Genomic DNA, 18,424 nt, shown 5'->3' with positions numbered 1-18,424 from the left:
TTTTGATAAAACAATCTTGTTTATATATCTGACTGCTATAAGTTGGTCTTTTAATTTCAAATGCATTTCCAATATCCTGCATTTGTACCGTCTTCTTAGAGTTGCTGGTTTTGATATATTTGTGTGCAGATGATTTCCTCCCTTTTCTGTATGTTTGCCTTTACTGGTGAGCTTTTCCATTCATAATTGTCTGGTTTCTAGTTGTGGCCTTTTCTTTTCTGCCTAGAGGAGTTCCTTTAGCATTTGTTGCAAAGCTGATTTGGTGGTGCTGAATTCTCTTAGCTTTTGCTCGTCTGTAAAGCTTTTGATTTCTCCATCAAATATGAATGAGAGCCTTGTGGGGTAGAGTATTCTTGGTTGTAGGTTCTTCCCTTTCATCACTTTAAGTATATCGTGCCACTCCCTTCTGGCCTACAGAGTTTCTGCTGAGAAACCAGCTGATAACCTTATGGGAATTCCCTTGTACATTATATGTTGCTTTTCCCTTGTTGCTTTTAATACTTTGTCTTCAATTTTTGCCAATTTGATTGCTATGTGTCTCAGCACATTCCTCCTTGGGTTTATCCTGCCTGGGACTCTGTGCTTCCTGGACTTGGGTGACTGTTTCCTTTCCCATACTAGGGAAGTTTTCAGCTATTATCTCTTCAAATATTTTCTCAGGTTCTCTCTCTCTGCTCCTTCTGGGATCCTTATAATGCAAATGTTGGTGTGTTTAATGTTGTCCTAGAGGTCTCCTGGATTTTCCTTATTTCTTTTCATTCTTTTCTCTTTGTTTTGTTCCATGGCAGTGATTTCCACCATTCTGTCTTCCAGTTCACTTATTCGTTCTTCTGCCTCATTTATTCTGCTATTGATTCCTTCTAGTGTATTTTTCATTTCAGTTATTGTATTGTTCATCTCTATTTGTTCTTTTAATCTTTTAGCTCTTTGTTAAACATTTCTTGTACCTTCTTGATCTGTGCCTCCATTCTTTTCTGAGATCTTGGGTCATCTTTACTATCATTACTACGAATTCTTCAGGTGAACTGCCTATCTCTTAGTTGTTTTTCTAGGGTTTTATCTTGTTCCTTCATCTGGGACATATTCCTCTGCCATCTCATTTTGTCTAACTTTGTGACTGCGGGTTCCATTCTGCAGGCTGCAGAGTTATAGCTCTTCTTCCTTGTGTGGTCTGCCCCCTGGTCGCTGAGGCTGTCTAAGAGGCTTGTGCAGGCTTCCTCGTGGGAGGGACTGGTGCCTGCCCACTTGTGGGTGGACCTGGGTCTTGTCCCTCTGGTGGGCAAGGCCAGTGTCAGGGGTTGTGTTTATCGGGCAGCTGTGTTCTCAGCAGGACTTTAAGTAGCCTACCTGTTGATGGGTGGGGCTGTGTTCCCCACCCTGTTGGTTGTTTGGCCTGAGGCGTCCTAGCACTGGCTGTTGGGTAGGGCGAGGTCTTGGTGAGAAAATGGTGGCCTCCAAGAGGGCTCATACCAATGAATACTCTCCAGAACGACTGCTGCCAGTGTCCCTGTCCCCACAGTGAGCCACAGCCGCCTCCCACCTCTGCAGGAGACCCTCCAATACTAGCAGGTAAGTTACGAGGTCTCTGCTTTTCCCCTGGATCGTGGTGCACACGAGACCCTGTGTGCGCCCTTCCAAGAGTGGAGTTTGTTTCCTCCAGTCCTGTGGAATTCCTGCAATCAAACCTCGTGGGCCTTCAAAGCCAGCTTCTCTGGGCGCTCCTCCTCCTGTTGCCAGACCCCCAGGCTGGGGAGCCTGACATGGGGCTCAGAACTTTCACTCCTGTGGGAGAACTTCTGTGGTATAATTATCTTCCAGTTTGTGGGTTGCCCACCTGGCATGTACGGGGTTTGATTTTTATCACGATTGCACCCCTCCTACAATCTCATTGTGGCTGCTTCTTTGTCTTTGGATATAGGGTATCTTTTCTGGTAGGTTCCAGCGTTTTTTTTTGGTCGACAGTTGTTCAGCAGTTAGTTGTGATTCTGTTTCCGTAAGAAGAGGTAAGCTCACGTCATTCTATTCCACCATTCTGTCTTCTCCCAAAAGCACATGTTATTTACAGCTAAGGTGAAACAAGGCTTAACCTTATAGATGTAAATACGTAAGTAAGCAGATGGGATAGAAAAAATTCTGTTATCACGACAATGTCATGCAGTTCTCGAGTTGCATATCAAAAATCACAGTGACCTATCAACAGCTTGATTAGATCCCCCTTTAGTTTGTTGAAGACCGAGAACCAGAAACTTACCTACCTTGCTAAGGATTCAGTAGCTAGGCATGATAATCACCTTGGCGCCCCTGAGGTTTTTATATTCCAGAGGGCAGTGCACCACAGTAAGCTGGATGAGACGTAAGGTTTTCTTTTTGTAAAGAGGAAGGAAAATTGCACAAGGGGGAAGAGGGAAAGGAGAACTGGCTGGCTCACCCTCGGGTAGATCAGTTTTAGGACAGTGCATGTGCTGGCACCCACGAACCCCTTGGAGAGTGAAGACCAATGCTTAAAGGATTATAAAGCAGCCATGAAAAGACCATGACTGAACAGCCCATAAAATAATGCTTACCTGTTTACCTCTGTGTTCTTCAGAGTGGTGTTAAAAGCTGTGCTTTTGCAAAAACAAAAAGCAGGCAGGTCCAAGCATGCAGTCTAAGGAGCAACCACTCCATACTGCCCGTGGAGGGGAGAGGGGGTGCTGTGGTGCAGGAAAATACGGTCTACGTTAAGCCAAGAGAGGAGGGGAGAGGGGGTGCTGTGGTGTAGGAAAATGCGGTCTACATGAGCCAAGAGAATCCGGCATATATTGGTTCTATAAGAGAGTGCAACAGACCAGCACAGAATCTTGGCTACCAGCCTGTATGTGTTTTAGTGATTCTAATTTTTCCATAGAAATAACGGAACATATGATTGAGGAAGGATATTTAATTCAGATGAGTTTTTATTCATTTTTAAATGTAAATATGTCCTAGTTCAAATTTTGTTTTCTTGATTCAGACTATTTACTGAGAACATGGTTGCCTTGTCATCTATTGCCTTCTTTCTGTTGTCCTTCCATATAAGGGCCATGTAAAGGATGTTTCAGCAGCTATGAGAGACCCTCATCAGCTAGACCTGGAATGCTGAGGGGTGCGAGGAGAAGCCGAGTCCCCCCTTCTTGTTTAGTACAAACCTTTTGTCAGACTAATTTCACTCAAAATCCAAGAGTATTTCTATTAAAAACAGAGCAGATATTTAATATATAGTTCAGTATAAAGCCTTTTGCTTAACCCCATGGCCAATTTGTATGCATGGTTGTAATTACTATGTGCCAGTGCTTTACACGTGCGACTGCTTAGCTGTGTTCCCACAACCCTAGGAAATAGGTAATACGTGGTCATGTCACTTGGAAGGTAGGAACATGGCTTGGAACACAGAGCTAACAATGTTAGGAATTGAGTCTCTACTGCCTTAAAATAACTCACTCCCCAGAAGGTTAAAAATAAAATGTGTGTGTGTGTGTCAGTATATAATGTTTGTTTTAAAGTAAACTTAAGTAGGAGGAAGATGTGAAACAAAAAAGCTTTGGTCTCTGTGGGGTCCTTCTCCAGAAGTTGTCTGATAGGATGGAGGGTGCACAGTCCTGGCTTTTCTGATGGAATGGGGACGGTTATTTCCAACTTCGGTTTCCATTACCTGGAGAATGTGTATCCAGACCGTGGCCTCAAGGAGGACAGGCACCAGCTCTGGTTTCTTCCGTCATCACCGTAAGCGAGGTCAGTGCTGAGCGCCACGGATTCTGCTCGTGCCCTGGGCTGTTGCTGCTTCCTACCACAAGCCGCATTTCTTGGACCAAGTGAAGGACTGCAGCACACATGTTCATGTTAAAATGTGAATTTTAATTGTAAAAACTGTCTTCTGTAAATATAGTTATATCAACCTCTCTGCATACAACTTGGTTCAGATATATACACATATGATATACACAGATGTTATCTGTACCACAGAACAAAATCAATTCAAGAAACATTTACTCTTCGGGATGAACCCCAGCTTCCTTTAGGCCTTTAAAATGATCACCATTGAAGAGAGAGAACAACACACCCAGATGCAGTATATTCAGGGTGAGATCTATGAACTGTCTTACTAATTTCATACTATGAGGTAAACACTTGAAACAAAAACAGATTCCGTTTCTCTTATTGCTGTAACTCTTACACTGGGGTATTAATCAAAGTAGGGGTTTGACATTTAAGGCGACAGGGAGACTATGCTGATCCTAGCTTGGCAGAAACAGAACTTTTCCCAAGGCTTACAACTATTTCTTTTTCAAAAAAGGTTTCTCTCTCAGACCTATAAAAAATTTAGCCAACAAGCTTGGGATAAACAAAGGAGGTTAGTTTTGTTCTTCCTCTACTCTGTACCCCTAAAGTCTCCTACCTAGTCTGTTCAGAAGCACAGAATCTACAGCTTTCCTCACTGGTCTTGGAGGGCTAGACCGAAACTCATTTCCTGATGCTGCCTTCAAAATGTTTTGAGACTTTTATCTTTGCTTGATTTGGCCAAAGGAAGGAGTTTTCACTCCAGTGTCAATGGTATATGTTACCAACCAGTGAACTCAGTGACCCGTGTGTGGATTTGTCATTTTGTGGATCATCTCCAGCTAGTTCATAACACCCTACACCCCACCCCTGCATCCCCCAGCGGTCCTCAGAAAGCAAAGTAGATGGGCCATGAGTCTAAAGAGGCATTCCACAGCAAACAGAGGTCATGCATACCTAGCCTTCCATGGTAGTTAAATAAATTTTCTGAATTTAGATCCTATTACCTCTAGAAGCCCACTATGCTGAGCTTCTAGAATAAATGCTAAAGAGATGAAAGCAGGGCTTTACTTCTCCGTCATCATTTCTCTAGCTCTGGAAAATTCTTACTTCCTTTCTAAATGTGCAGTTTCACCAAGTGGCCCCTGTGTTCCAGCTCCACAAATGAGTCAAAGTGCCGGTTATAAAACTACCCCTGCCTCTCACCTGCCTCCAGCATGATCACATTCACCCCCTTTCATACAAGAATCTTACTTAAGGTTGGTGAATGTGTGTCATCCTCCATCGGACTGTCAACTTTATCTCCTCAAGAGGCTGTGTTAGATTTCACAGGACAGTCCTTATTCACTCACCCAAACATTTAAATAACAAAACCCTTACGGGGTCTCAGCTGCTTCCAAATTGCAATACTGCCCGTTTCTTCTAGGATTATAGTTTTGAAATTTCCTTCCAACATCTGCATACTCAATTCATCACATAGTAATATCGATATAAAAATAAACTTCCATTTCTTATAAGAAAAACATGAACTAAATTCACAGTTAGCCTTTTTCCACAGCACTCCACCCCAGTAGCTCCGGGGAACAGAGGTATACTGGTAATACAAATGGAATATTAAAAATCCATGACTTGGGAGTAAAAGGAGCCCTGAACTCCTCTTCCCCTACCTGAATCACAAAAGGGCTTTCCTGAAATGAGAGGGGACGGACTGGCCTGCTGGAGTGAGCCCCAGGTCTGCAGGATCCTCACTGCAGGGCACTAAGTACAGCAGGAATGCAGGGAAAAGACCCGAGGACTGGCCCTTTCGCAGAGTCTGAGCCCACCAGCCAGGAACCTAACGGGGAGATGAAAGCCCGTGTGAGACACGCCAGTCCCCATACTAACCTTGCCTGTTGGAGAACTGTCATCACACCAAAGCAAGTTCACTGTCTTATTTATTCAGCAGCGCCCTCCCCCTCCTCTACCTCTGCAAGTATGATCGTCCTGGGAGTGGAGGAAGCACCTCAGCTCATTCCCTGGGCTCTGCAGTTTCATTTAAAACAAAACAAAACAAAACAAACAGTCCCTGAGGTCCCCGCCTCTTCCTGGAGGGTTGCTGTACTGCCGTTAAAAGGTTAACTCTTCACTGCCCTTTACAAAAGGTTCCCCAAAGGCCTCGGTTTAAAGGTGAATAATCTTACCTTTTTATTGCGTTTGAAGGGCTTTCAGTGTATCAAGACAAACAGCAAGTTCATCCTCAGAACCACCAGAATGAAAAACAGTGATTCAGCCATGATTTCACTTATCTTTACCTTCTAGCTAAAATACAGGAGTTACACTGATAAATGAACCTTCACACGTGGCACTGAGAATTATCTGCACCCTGTGCTATACTTAAATTTCCCATCTTGATTTTCACGTGGGACAAAACAAGGTAAGTTATAAATGCAAATTCCTATGCTAAATTATTTCTATCGCTATATCAGTGAAGTTAGCGTCCCTTCTTCAGCCAAATGGAAGACATGATGCCAGGATGAAGGATGGCTCCAGGAGACAGATGCCTGCTGACCCACAGCAATCCTAACTCACCAGGGGCTATACAGGCACTTCCACTACCAGGGATCTACACCAGGCCTACGGAGTGCTTCAGGCTTAGCAAAAGCCAAAGCTAATTCTAAACTCTTATTTGGCCCATACTTTTTGGTCTGGTGAAAGATAAGTCCTACCATTTCTGACTCCTGAAGAGTCCTAATCCAGAGGACAACTGGACATTGTCCCAAAGGCTGAATGGTACCATCTGCCCAGCCTGCATAAGTGAAAAGTCCATTTCACCAGAACTCTGTCGTACCTTACAGACATCAACAAACCCCAAGCCTGGGTTCTAGGTCCCACAAGGACTCTCGCCACCGAGAGTTTCTTCTAACTTGACTCAGGGGTGACCTGGCAGCCCCCGTGTCTCAGGTCAGCAGTGTTTCCAAGTTAGGACGTGGCTCGCAGCTTGGCGTTAGATCAGGCTTACAGTCCCCCAGCAGGACCACGCCAGCTGGTACAGTGGGGAGGGAGGGAGGTGGTCCAAGGGTCTAGAGGGACAGGAGGCCACCATCAGTCAGTGGACCCGAGGCCCCCGACCTCCAGAAGGCCACAGTAGCAACAGTAAGCCCTGTCCCTTCTGGGGACAGGGAAAGAGACATTCTCCAAAGCTTCCAAACAAAAGCAGGGGGGTTCTCAGAAAATATTTCCACAGTGACACACAAGCAGGTCTGTGTGGCCTCTAGCTTCTGCCGTCCCTGTGCAGGGAGTCTTGCCTGGTACCTCACCTACGAACTCCCCTTTCAGGGACCTGGCAGCAAGCGACGCCGTGGGTGCTGCCCACCTGAGAGAGCCTCCAAACGGTGACCTGTGACCTCGGGAGCAAGAGGCGCCACATCTGCATTCCCGGGGGACGACAGGCAGTGACGAGGGTAACCACAGGGCAACGGCGCACCGGCCGGCCCAGCAGAGGGCGCTGCACTAGACTCCTGGCCCCCCCCGCAGGAAGCTGGCAATGCAGGGAAGAACCAATGCTTGGGTTTCCTCTTCAAGGTCGGCCAAGCCCAGGGTGCGTATGACCTCAGAGTGGCACTGCCTCATGGGTGCACCCCTCCCAGGGCCACCCCCAGCCCAGACCTCTGCGTGAGCATCGGCGGGACACACAGAGATGCCAGATGGACAGCTGCCTAGGACGGCAGGGAGCTAAAAGGAGCACAGAAGCCTGGGCCCACCATTCAAAGGGAGATACAGGAATCTCATCTTCATCCTACTACCTCTACATCAGCACGTCTGAGCTTGGAGTTACAATACCACAAAAACAAAAGCGTTCACACGCAGAAGGCCTCTGGAGCAGAAGTGCTTAAATAGAGTATTCTCCCAACAAATTCCCCAGCTGCACAGAAAGAGGGTCTGCCTGTGTCCTCCACGAGAATCTGACCTTCCCTTTTACGCCCGCCCCTACTTCTGACCACCCACCCCCAACATAGAAAGCCCTGAGCCTTCGGATACCACTAAAAGTATATAAAAGTAACCATAACTTGACCCAAGTTAGAAAGGCCACTTCTTCTCCAGTCACTCTTCCAGGAAAAAGGCAGTGAAGCTTCAGCTTCTAAACACAGATTCTTTTTTTCTTTTGTAAACATATGTATTACTGAAATGAAGGCTAAAGCCACAGGGGAGAAAAATGTACAGTTTACAATTCAATGCCCAAACTGATTTATATACTTACATAAAAGATGCTACCTTGATTAATCAATGTCTGTGCATTTCCACATGCGAATTTCTTTAGTCTTCAATTCCATGTCAAGGGGCTACAGTGAAAATATTTTTAAATAAAGCAATAAGCCCTATAAAGCTAGTCTTGAGATAAGACATGGGACCCATCTGTTTGGAAGTTATCTCTGTGGACATTTGCCTGGCTGGAACTTGGTCCCAGACATGGATATACGGACGGCTACTCCAATAACAGAGCCAGGCAGGAATGGTGAAGGGCAAGAAGTTATTTGTCACCAACAACCCAGGATCCCAAGTCAAAATCCTAAACAGACCCCAAAAGACCTAAACGCTGCTCCAGGAGCTCGCTTCTCTGGCTAACAGACTGTGGCTGTCTCACCTAAGCTGGCATCAACCGAACGCCCCAGCCAAAGAGAACAGGCAGGGCCGACAGGAGCTGTCCCAGGGCAGAACACTCTGGAGCAAAGCAGAGGAGCTCACTCTCAGGGTTCCCAACTACTTTCCTGGGAGGAGGGACTGCCACGTTTGCTCTCTAACAAACCTGTACCTCTCTGGTCCCAATTACTCAGCTCGACAAATGTCGTCTCTGCTAAAGAGAAGTTTGTTTATGAGGGCTCCAAACTGGTACACACTCTTGTTAACATCGGCCTGAAGGAATCTGCCAGCCCGTCCCCAAGAGGAGGGGATTCAGAGAAAAAGGACTATTACATGGAGTGGCCACCATTAACTTACTCAGAGAAAGGTTTCAAGGCTTCATTCTACAATTTTAGCTCTCAGGTGACTGAGAAGCAACCTCTCCCTGTCATCTGTCCTTAGAGAAGCTCACACTTGGTGACAGAAATATCCTTTGTCCCTCTTTGAAGTCTCTTACCTACGTGAACAGAGAAAACACAGATTTACTCTAATAAACAGGAAAAGGGATTTGATCCCAAGACTAGACTCCCAGAACTGATTAAAATAACCTTGAAAGGCCACCTGGTCTAGCTTCTGCTTCAGGCAGGTGGACATCCAACGCCACACTGGATGGACAGCTGTCTTATTCTTGATATGTCAAGCGACAAGAACCAGACAGACTTTCTCAACAGTCCAGCCCCACGTTTCCAGAGCTCAGCCCGCGCCTGGTGATACGCGGCCTTCGCCCCATCTCCTCAAGTCCCTCAACAAGGCAATGAGAGAATCTGCTTTGATAACTCCTAAGACCAAACCGGCAGCAGCTCTGAAGGCGGTAGCTTTCAACGACCTACAAAACCAAGGTGCTCTCATCTTACCTCTTGGGAGGGAGGAAGGGAGGGAAGGCGATGCAAAAGTTACATTTGTTGGAAGTATAAACAGTATTCCTTTGTGTCAACTTAATTAAAAATCAGGCCATCTGGGGCCTGGGTGAACTCATCCTTCCTATGGGCAACAGGGGTTGTCAATGACCAACATGACATCGATGCCGTAGGCCTCCAGCAGGTCCATGAGAAAGCTTCGGTCTCCTTGGGGGTCTAGACCCATGCCCCGGGCATGCTCAGCCGTCAGAGTTTTGTCTTGACTGGCAGACACCTCCAGTAAAGTCTGAAATATCCGATTGTTTTGCTCTAGGAAAAACCTGCATTCACAAGACAAGACGTGGGAAAGGGAAGGCAGAAAAGACACGAAAGCTCACCAAGTAAGCCGCACGTGGGGAACCAAAACTACACTGCTTTGCTTGATATACTTTTAAATGGTTTCAAATCTCAGACATATCTTTTAAAAGAAGAAAACAGGATAGAAGTTAAACGGTTATTCAAGTGCCGCTAAGGTCAGCAAAAAACTGGCGTTAACCGTGGTACAACGAGCAAAATCTCTAAGCAACTGATGGTCTGACTGCCAACAATTTCTTTTCCGGTTGAGAGGGAGGTCACTGGGGTTTAAACACAGCTGCAGGGAGAGGCCCCGTAAACTTGGTTCCTCTCTTTCTGCTTAGTCATAAAGGGAAGAGAAGGACAGAAAACAAAACCAAAAAAACTGATAATGCAGTTCTGAGGTCAAGACTTAATGTGAGAAAGTGAAATTCACCTTCAAAGCCCTGGCTGGGTAAGTAGAGCCCGCAGCAGGAGGTGAGCCTTCCTAGAGGCAGAGAAGGGCTCTGAATTGGCTCTCCAGGCCCTGAGGCACCCACACAGAAAAGGTGGAGCTCAGGGGCGCTGCGGTGGGCACGGGGCAACCTGAAGCCAGCCCTGCTGGAGCGGGCAGTGAAGGCGGAAGGGGAGTCAGCCTGGAGGTACCGGTATCGCCACAGCTCACCACCATCTGTACGCAGCTGTGTGCTTTCGATTGCTTTTTTTGTTTTAATTATGCACAGAGCATGATTTGAATGTCACGAACTTAACAGTACTGTATGAATATATGAACTGTAGTCAGAAAAGGCATTAACTGTCTGGACTTTTCAGCTGTGTTCCACAGAGCAAGGTGCCTAGTGCCCAAAGCAGCTCCGGGCGCTCTGGAATGTCTGATTCAATAGACCGTGTCAAGCCTTGATGAGTCTGCTGCTTCTCTGCTCAGTTCCCAGATACTTTTACAGCTAAACAGCATGTATGCATTAGAAAGTACACTTTATTAGAATCAAAGTACTGCACCTTTGTTGAATTATCAAAGCCAATATCAAAGCCAGAAACAGTTCTAACTCAAGTGCTATTCTCCACCCCCATCCCGGGAGGCGGGGTAGGAAGACCAAGCCGGAAGCTGGGAAGATTGTTTCTGGTTCAATTACAATTCTGTTCTTATCACTGAGCACTATTTCACACAGCTGCTTATGAATGGGATCAGTGCTACGAGGTATAAAGGCCATGGCTCCCACCCTGACCACCAACAGCTCTGAAGGAAAGAAATGTCCTTCTGTTCAAGAGTTAAATTTCTGATTAGCCCATAATACTCAGTACAAGGAACTGCTCCATTCAAAGGAAGCAATGGAATGAGAAGTCCCTGCATCCCGAGGGACACACAGAGCTCCTACGCAGCAGACATCTGGATGTAGATGCCCAACAGGAAGACAGCTGCGGGGACTCCCATTTTCTCTTAAAAACCTTCCCCTGCTGCTTTAACTTTTCTGGGTCCCCCTAACAGCATTTTGGGGCTCAGGTTGACTCTGTGTGGAGCCCAGCTCTAAGTGCCCTTGGTGGCAATAAAGGGCATCCTTGGGCTGCAGCAGGTAACACGGGAGGGATCCAGGCTAAAGCCGTTAGTGCTAAGGGACCCACGGGGAGGCCCACGACTGCCGCCTGGGCCGACTTACAGCACAAAGAGGTCCTCTTCACAGGGGTTATAATCTCCTTCTACCTCCTGGGAATACAACAGCATCTGCCTGTCGGGGAGGAGACGCCCGTCAGCCTCTGGCACAGCTACGAGGACCCCAGTGATGGGCAGGGTCACCGGCCAGGCATCTGCACGGGCCACCGCCTCTCAGGAAGGAGGCTGATCCAGAGCGACACACGCACCCTGGCCCCCGTCCAAAGGCAGGGAGAGCAGCAAAGATAAACGGGGCTTGGAGTCCAGGGCTGGTTCTGCCCCTGTATCATCCCACTCAAGTGACCATCTTTCCTAACTGTCATAAAATAGGGATGAGGTGATGAGACCATTTATTTCGCCACTGATACCAACACGCTCCCTCGGGCCTCACAGATTCCAGAGGCCGCCAGAAAGGAGTCACCCCACACATGCCTGCTGCCCATCGGTATGTGCTGGGAGCTTCCTCAACCCCGGCTCCCGGCAGAGGGGCAGAAATGTGCCCAGAGGGAAGGGGCGGCAGGCGGGCTTGACAGGAGCCCCCACCCCACCCCCCCTCCGCCGCAGCCCCGGGCTCTGAGCTACCTCTGCTCGCTGAGCCGCCGGTACTTCTCCCGGTCGGCACTGTTGATCTTCAGCAGCGGCTGCAGGCGCTCGTGGTGCGTCTTCACATTCTGGTTGTCCACGTAGACGTCGTACAGCTCCCGCTTCTCCTCAAAAATCTTCTCGGTGGTGCCTGCAGGAGCTGGGCTTCAGGCGGCAGGACCCCGGAGGACGGCCCTACAGGGAACCAGCCCGACGCTGCCGGGGAAAGGAGGGCCCCGGGCGACCCCGCCAGGGATGTGCGGGCAGGATGGGGCGGGCCCCGTACTCACAGGCCACGTAGGACACCTCTACCTCCAGGCTCTCGATGTCGGCCACGTTCACGTAGAAGAAAGGCTTGGACTCGGGAACGGTGCCCCCGATGCCGGGCAGGGAGACGTTGGCTAGGCAGCAGCAGCAGTACACTGTGGGGAGACGGTGGAGGTGAGGCCGCCCGGGTCCCTCCGGCCCCTCCCTCCCAGCCTGCGGCCACCTTCTCGGAGCTGTCAGCTCCACCAAGGCGCTCAAACCCAACGGACATGTTTCAGTCTGCGTCTCACGAGGCCCTGCTTAGCATTTGGCGCTGGTGACCCTCTCCCTTCTCAGAACTCTTACCCACCGCGACCCCCGCATCTCCTGGTCCCCTCCCCTCTTCTGACTGCACGCCAACACCCCCTCTGCCTTCCGCCTTCGCTGGCTCACCTCCCAGGCCTGCACCTTACACGCTGGCACGTCCCTCCTCACTCACATTCTCCCCAAATGACGGCACCCACCCCCCGGCTATCAGCTCGGCCTCTGTGCCACCCCCAGGTCTGTCTCTGTGGCCCAGCCTGTCCCCCAGGGTCCTGACCCAACTGTAGCAGTGCCTAGAGTACCGCTCGAGAAGGCCTCAGAGCAGCACACACTCGTCACGTCCAAGGTGACTCTGTCACACTGCCCCCCACCTGCTCCTCCTTGGTCCCCCGCCTGGTGGCCTCACCGTCCTCAGCATCCTGGATCCTGCCTCCGTTACGTCACATACATCAGAACCTTACAACCCAGACGCCAGGCTTTGCCAGGTTTCTCTCTTAAACATATCAAGCATCCATCCTCTCTGCTTTAACCCAGACCCTTCTCCCTCACCAGACCACTGACGTGTTACCTGATCCGTCTTCCGTACCGCCAGAGTCCACATTCTACAATACTAATCCAACCGTGTCACTCCCAGGCTTAAAACCCCTGAAGCCCTGACATGGCTCAATCCCTTCTGGCCTTGGTCAACACTGGAAAGACTGGGGCAGTTTCTGTTGCAGAGAACTTGGGAGGAGTCCCTGACTTTGGCTTCTAGTTACCTCTATAGCACACGACGCCCACTGGAGGGGGAGAAAATATCAAAATGCGCTTTCGAAGTAAGGCAAATTTCCAAAGGATGAGTATCTGTTCCCCAAAGAACTTAATAAACTGAGACATGCAGCCAGCTGGGTGTGTGATCTGAAAAAATTAAAAGGGGGTGGGAGGGGAATAGCTTGTTAGAAATATTGCGCAAAATATTCAATACAGGTGTATGCTAACCACCCCTTCCCCTGCCAACAACGACAACAAAAAAAACAAGATACCACCAAACAGATTCAATAAGGGACGGTTACTTCCACGTAAAATGGTATTTTTCACGTTCAAAGGCTTATCTTTAAACTAGAGGTCCATCATTCAACAGCTCCCCTGATACACCGAAGTGTGAGTTTAGGGATCTTATAAACTACTTCAACCGGGGGAAGCGGTGCAGAGGAAGCGAAGCTGGACGTAACTTCTGAGAGTCTCTCCGAGGTGACGGACACCTCAGTGAGAACGTTCAGCTCCCAACACGACTGAGCACCGGAAGGAAGAAAAGGATGCGCTGACAGTGCCGGGTGAGACCCCAAGCGTACAGGGACCCGGCTCCCGTGCGAGGTGACATGTGGGCACAGATGACAGGTTACCCCACGGGGCTCCCTGACACAAGCCCCCGCGCCTAAGCCCACCTCCGCCTCCTCTCAGTGCTGGATGTGAGGACCCTCAACCCTGAGGGTCGCCTCCCGGGACCCTGCCGCCAAGGCACATCCCGGCGTCAGAAGCTCGAGCTCTGACCCAGGGAAAGCTGGGGGCCTGTCCTGCTCTGCCCTCTACGCACGGGGAAGCCTCGGGAAAGCCAGCCAACATTTCGGGCTCTCTTCCTCATCTGTAAAATCGGGAGACCACTGTCACATCCTTCATCTGGCTAGAAGGACCATTTGAGAAAAACCGTGTGGAACCCTTAGCACGTGGGAAAAGCCACATGCAGCAGCCACAACTGTCGCCGACGAGACGTGAGGCTTCAAGCCAGGTGCTCTGTGAGCCTTCTGGAAGGTCACTTTCATGCTAAAGCGTCAGAAGGGACACTGCTTTCACCCGTTCGGGACGCAGGTGAGAGCACTTCTGGAGGCAGGTGCCACCGGCACCAAGGCCGCGCGCTGGGTGTGACACCTGCCAGCCCCCTGGGGCACCCGCCACCGAGCCCCGGGGTGGCCGCAGCGCTCCGCCAGGCCCCCTCCTCCGGACCACCCGGGAGAGGGCTTCCCCACCCAAGGCATCGCCCCGCACCACAGCCACCCCCCGCCCCGTGCCTGCGGAAGGGCTGTCCCCCGAGGGGCCCCACCTGCCCTCTGCCACTCCTTTGCCACCACGTCCCAGCTCTCCGGGAGGAGGGGCAGCGCGCGACCACGGCTGCGCACTGCGTCCAGTCGCGCTCTCTCGTGAAATCCGCGCATCCTCTGCTTCCCTCCCTTCTCCTGACTCTTCCGCTCAGCCCCCGCCGGCCTCCGCCCGCCAACCAGACAGAACACAGCCAAAGCCCCTCAGGTTCTTCTCAGCGCCCACTCTGCTTATCTTCACGCCCTAAACGTGTGCCTCTCCTGCACGAAGGTCTGGCAGGGTTTTGTCCAAATGTGTCCTGGGCCCTAGAATCCTAGAGTAAACCAGCAGTCCTCAATTCTGCCTGTACTTATTTATCCATTCATTCATGGACACGTGTACCTTCTGGCAAGAAGCACTTCCCACGTGCTCGCTCTGTGCCCTGAGCTAAGCAGTCTGGCTCCCACGATGAACAGGAGGCCAGGCCCTGCCCTGGCACAGGGTACAGGCTGGCGGCAGAGGCGGGTGCACAAGCCCTTAAAGGCCAGGCTGATGCGAGCCGCGACGGGGGCGGGGGGGAGGGGACTGCAGGGGGCCGTGCAGAGGCTGCCCCTCCTGGGCCCGGCGAGGGGCCCTCCTCACTTTGGAGAGAGGCAGCCCCGCAGACGGCGCCTCGACCCGTCTCCAGCCCAGCTGCACGGCGCCACCCACATTTCTCCTGCTTTTGCTCCAAGCCGTTTCCCTCCTCGTGGCCTTGCAGCTGCTTCTCCTGACTTGCCCAGTTCCCACCTGTCTTCCCTCTGCCCTTTCATGCCAGGTACGCTCTCCTCTTCCTGTTCTTTCACCATTGCTGGCAAGCCCCTTGGGGTTCACGCTTCGTCCCTCACCTTTTACCTGCAGCCCCCTAGGAAATGCATCTGCTCCTGCGGCTCACTCCCCCCATTTCTGTCTCTCTCCCACTTTCCCATTTCCCTGGAGGAACACTGACCAGCCACCATTGGGCCTCAGAGAGACTGCGATCCTGCCTTCCTCTCACTTTCCAGGTTTTTTTTTTTCCCTCTGTAACGGTCTTAAATCTAACCTCTACTTTATAAGCTTATTTAAAATTTTTCTTTATGTATGTGTTCACTTTGTAAAAAATTCACCAAACTATATACTTAAAATGTCTTAACACATAGCAGGTGCACAGTGCCAGTGGTCTGAGTGCCAGCTGTGCAGCGCCCCTCCTCCAGCTCCTGTGGTTTTGATAACGTCACTTTTCCCTCTTTGTTACTCCAGCCCCGGGAGTACGTGGCAGGCAGCCTCCAAACCCCCAGGGACGTCCCTACCTATTGGTGTTTATGGCCTTATGCAACCCCCTCTTCCTCTTGAGGAACTTGCTTTTAACCACGAGAATACGGCAACATTGCAGGGCTGTGACTTTCCACGGTTAGGTACAAAGGATTATGACTTCCATCTCGCCAACAGTCTTTTTCACTTGTTGGCTTTGATGAAGCAAGCCATCATGTTGCAGAGAGACCCACTGGGGGCAACAAACAGTCCGCAAGGCGCTCAGTCCAACAGCCCTCAAGGAACTCAATCCTCCCAACAACCACGTGAGCTCAGAAGTGGCTATTTCCCCGGTCAAGCCTTCAGATAAGACCCCAACCTTGACTGCAATCTCATGAGAGACCATGAAGAGGGGACCCAGCTAAGCCACGCCTGGATTCCTGACTCACAGAAACAAATATGTACTGTTTTAAGCCATTAATTTGGGGGCAATCTGTGATGCAGCAACAGATAACTAATATAGGGTGGTGCCGCTGTCTGTATCTCTAGTGTTTAGGTTATCTTGTTACCTTTCTGTGCTTTTGGTTTTCCAATTCCTGTATTACCAATTCCCTATATTGAATTAGTTCGAAATATCTGACATAGTTTGTGTTTTCCTAACAAGACCCTAACTGGTACTTATTCAGGTTCAAATTCCATGGTCTAGTATTTAAGATTCTCTACAATCTGATTCCAACCTATTTTTCCAATCCTTTCTCTCCTGGCCAGCTGACATTGAAATTCAATCCCAGTCAAACCATTCTGCTCACATCCCACGAACTTGCCCTGGGCTTTCTCACGCCCACGACCTCACAAAGGCAGTGGAGTGGGCTAAGTGAGCGCTGGCCTTGGCATCAGGCCTGTGTTTACATCCTGGCTCTATCTCCTACTAGCTATAAGGCCTTAACCAAGTCACTGAACCTTTATAAACCTCAACTGGTTTATCTGTAAAACATAGATTTAAAAAAAAACAATCCACTTTAAAGAGTGCTGCAGCAGGTACTGATAAATAGCTAGCAGAATGTCTAACTCACAGAAGGTGCTGACAAAGTGACGGACCGTGGTCCCCACTGTCGCTCATGCCTTCCCTCAGTCTGGAATTAGCTCCCCTCACTTTCCCCCAGACAAATACTTCAAGGACCAACTCCTCTTGCAAGATGCCTTCCCAGAGTTCTCTAGAACTCATGGCATAATTTCTCGACCAGGGAGCCTGAAATTTCCACTGAAGTATCTTGTGACCACCTGTAGGTGGCGGGAGATGGGAAGGGGGGAGTGCAGGATGGAGGAGGGGGGATGGGGGAAAAAGAAGGAGGAGGGGTGATCTTTGTACCCTCCCAACGCCTAACACTTGGCTGGGTGTGTCGTTAATGGTAAATAAACATATTCGAGTATTTACAAAGTACTTCAGGAAGAAAATACACAATAAAGGAATACCGAACTACTGTAACTAAGAAATATCTTAACTGCGCAAACGCTTCATCTTTAGTTCAAATATCTGCCTTTAAACTACCTGAGGCAATTGCTAGAACCAGGAGTCCACCACCGCTGGCCTATCAGTACAGCTCTGCACCATGATGACAGAAGTATTAGAAAGCATGTTAGTTTAAGATAACTTGCCTTATGTTTTAAAAGCATCAAATGCTTAGGTTACAATCCTATTCTATCAAAAGCAGACTTTGGGCATCAGCCCAAGACACAATTTCCTTATTCATGAAAACAACAATCAACAACTGCTGTCCCCAGACCTAAGTCCGGGGCTGACCTACCTTCATCTCGGGGTACATGTACCGGTGGATGGAAGGCAGCCAGTAGACAGGGGGCAGGCTTCCACCTCTCCCCGGACTGGCATGGAGCACCCCCTTCTTGTCCTCGTAGAATGCAGCCAGACGAGAGTAATGTCCCGGTGTCTCCAGCTGGTGTCTGCACGACACACACGCACAGTGAGAATGGCTCTTCCCACAGACCTGCCACTCACCCCCTGGCCCCAAGGGAAGTACTACTTTGGTGGGGGTGGGGAGGGCAAAGGCCTGGACAAACTAAAAGACCCCCTTCTTGAGGTCGCCTAGAACGCCTCCTTTGGTGTTACAGAAGCTCCTTATGAAAAATTCTAACGTAGGCTCTGAAACTCCCCAACAGTGCTGTGGACGCAATCTCCTCCTCCTGGGAAAGAGGAGGAATTAACAGACTGTAACTAATGTCTATTGTTCTCGAGCAAAGGATGCTTCCCAGAGAAGGGGTAACTTGGAAGACCACAAATTCCCTGCTTGAAAGCTGCTCTTTGTTTAGAAAGCATGCTCGTGTTCTTGCTTTGCTGATACAAAAGAATAAGACGGAAGAGTACCCCTCAATGTCTCAAATAACGGAAAACAATGACTGGATGTCACGAAGGGCTTATAATTTTTGCACCAAGTAATAAAGTAATAAAAAGCTCAGAATCTCTTTTATTCCCCAACCTAGTCTGCTCGGGTGGCAGAGACTCGGCTGTGCATAGTTCTGTCAACTAACCCCCAAATCAAGAAAGCAACATGGAGGCCTTGGAGCATCTGGGCAATGGAGAATCCAATCCTGTCTTCAGGTCAAGCACAGGAGGACCGTGGGTACCATATTGGCACTATGATTACTGACA

At 49.6% G+C, this 18,424-nt stretch overlaps 1 protein-coding gene across 2 annotated transcripts in view; it reads right to left on the bottom strand.

The window, feature by feature from the left end:
* Nucleotides 1-1,971: 1,971 nt before the first annotated feature.
* The window catches only part of DENND11 (DENN domain containing 11), a 51,024-nt gene continuing 34,571 nt past the window's right edge, over nucleotides 1,972-18,424 (bottom strand). For both annotated transcript variants that reach the window (XM_004272128.4, XM_033432323.2), the window contains 6 exons: nucleotides 17,565-17,718; nucleotides 13,197-13,335; nucleotides 12,159-12,290; nucleotides 11,869-12,019; nucleotides 11,294-11,362; nucleotides 1,972-9,628 (listed from right to left, as the gene is read on the bottom strand). In XM_004272128.4, the coding sequence (XP_004272176.1) occupies nucleotides 9,433-9,628; nucleotides 11,294-11,362; nucleotides 11,869-12,019; nucleotides 12,159-12,290; nucleotides 13,197-13,335; nucleotides 17,565-17,718 (841 nt within the window). In that variant the 3' untranslated portion in view covers nucleotides 1,972-9,432. The remainder of the gene's footprint in view (nucleotides 9,629-11,293; nucleotides 11,363-11,868; nucleotides 12,020-12,158; nucleotides 12,291-13,196; nucleotides 13,336-17,564; nucleotides 17,719-18,424) is intronic.

This window comes from Orcinus orca, chromosome 9, assembly GCF_937001465.1.
Source record: "Orcinus orca chromosome 9, mOrcOrc1.1, whole genome shotgun sequence".
Classification (NCBI taxonomy): Eukaryota; Metazoa; Chordata; class Mammalia; order Artiodactyla; family Delphinidae; genus Orcinus; species Orcinus orca.
Note: the sequence above shows the minus strand (reverse complement) of the source record. Positions and strands in the feature narration are given on the sequence as shown.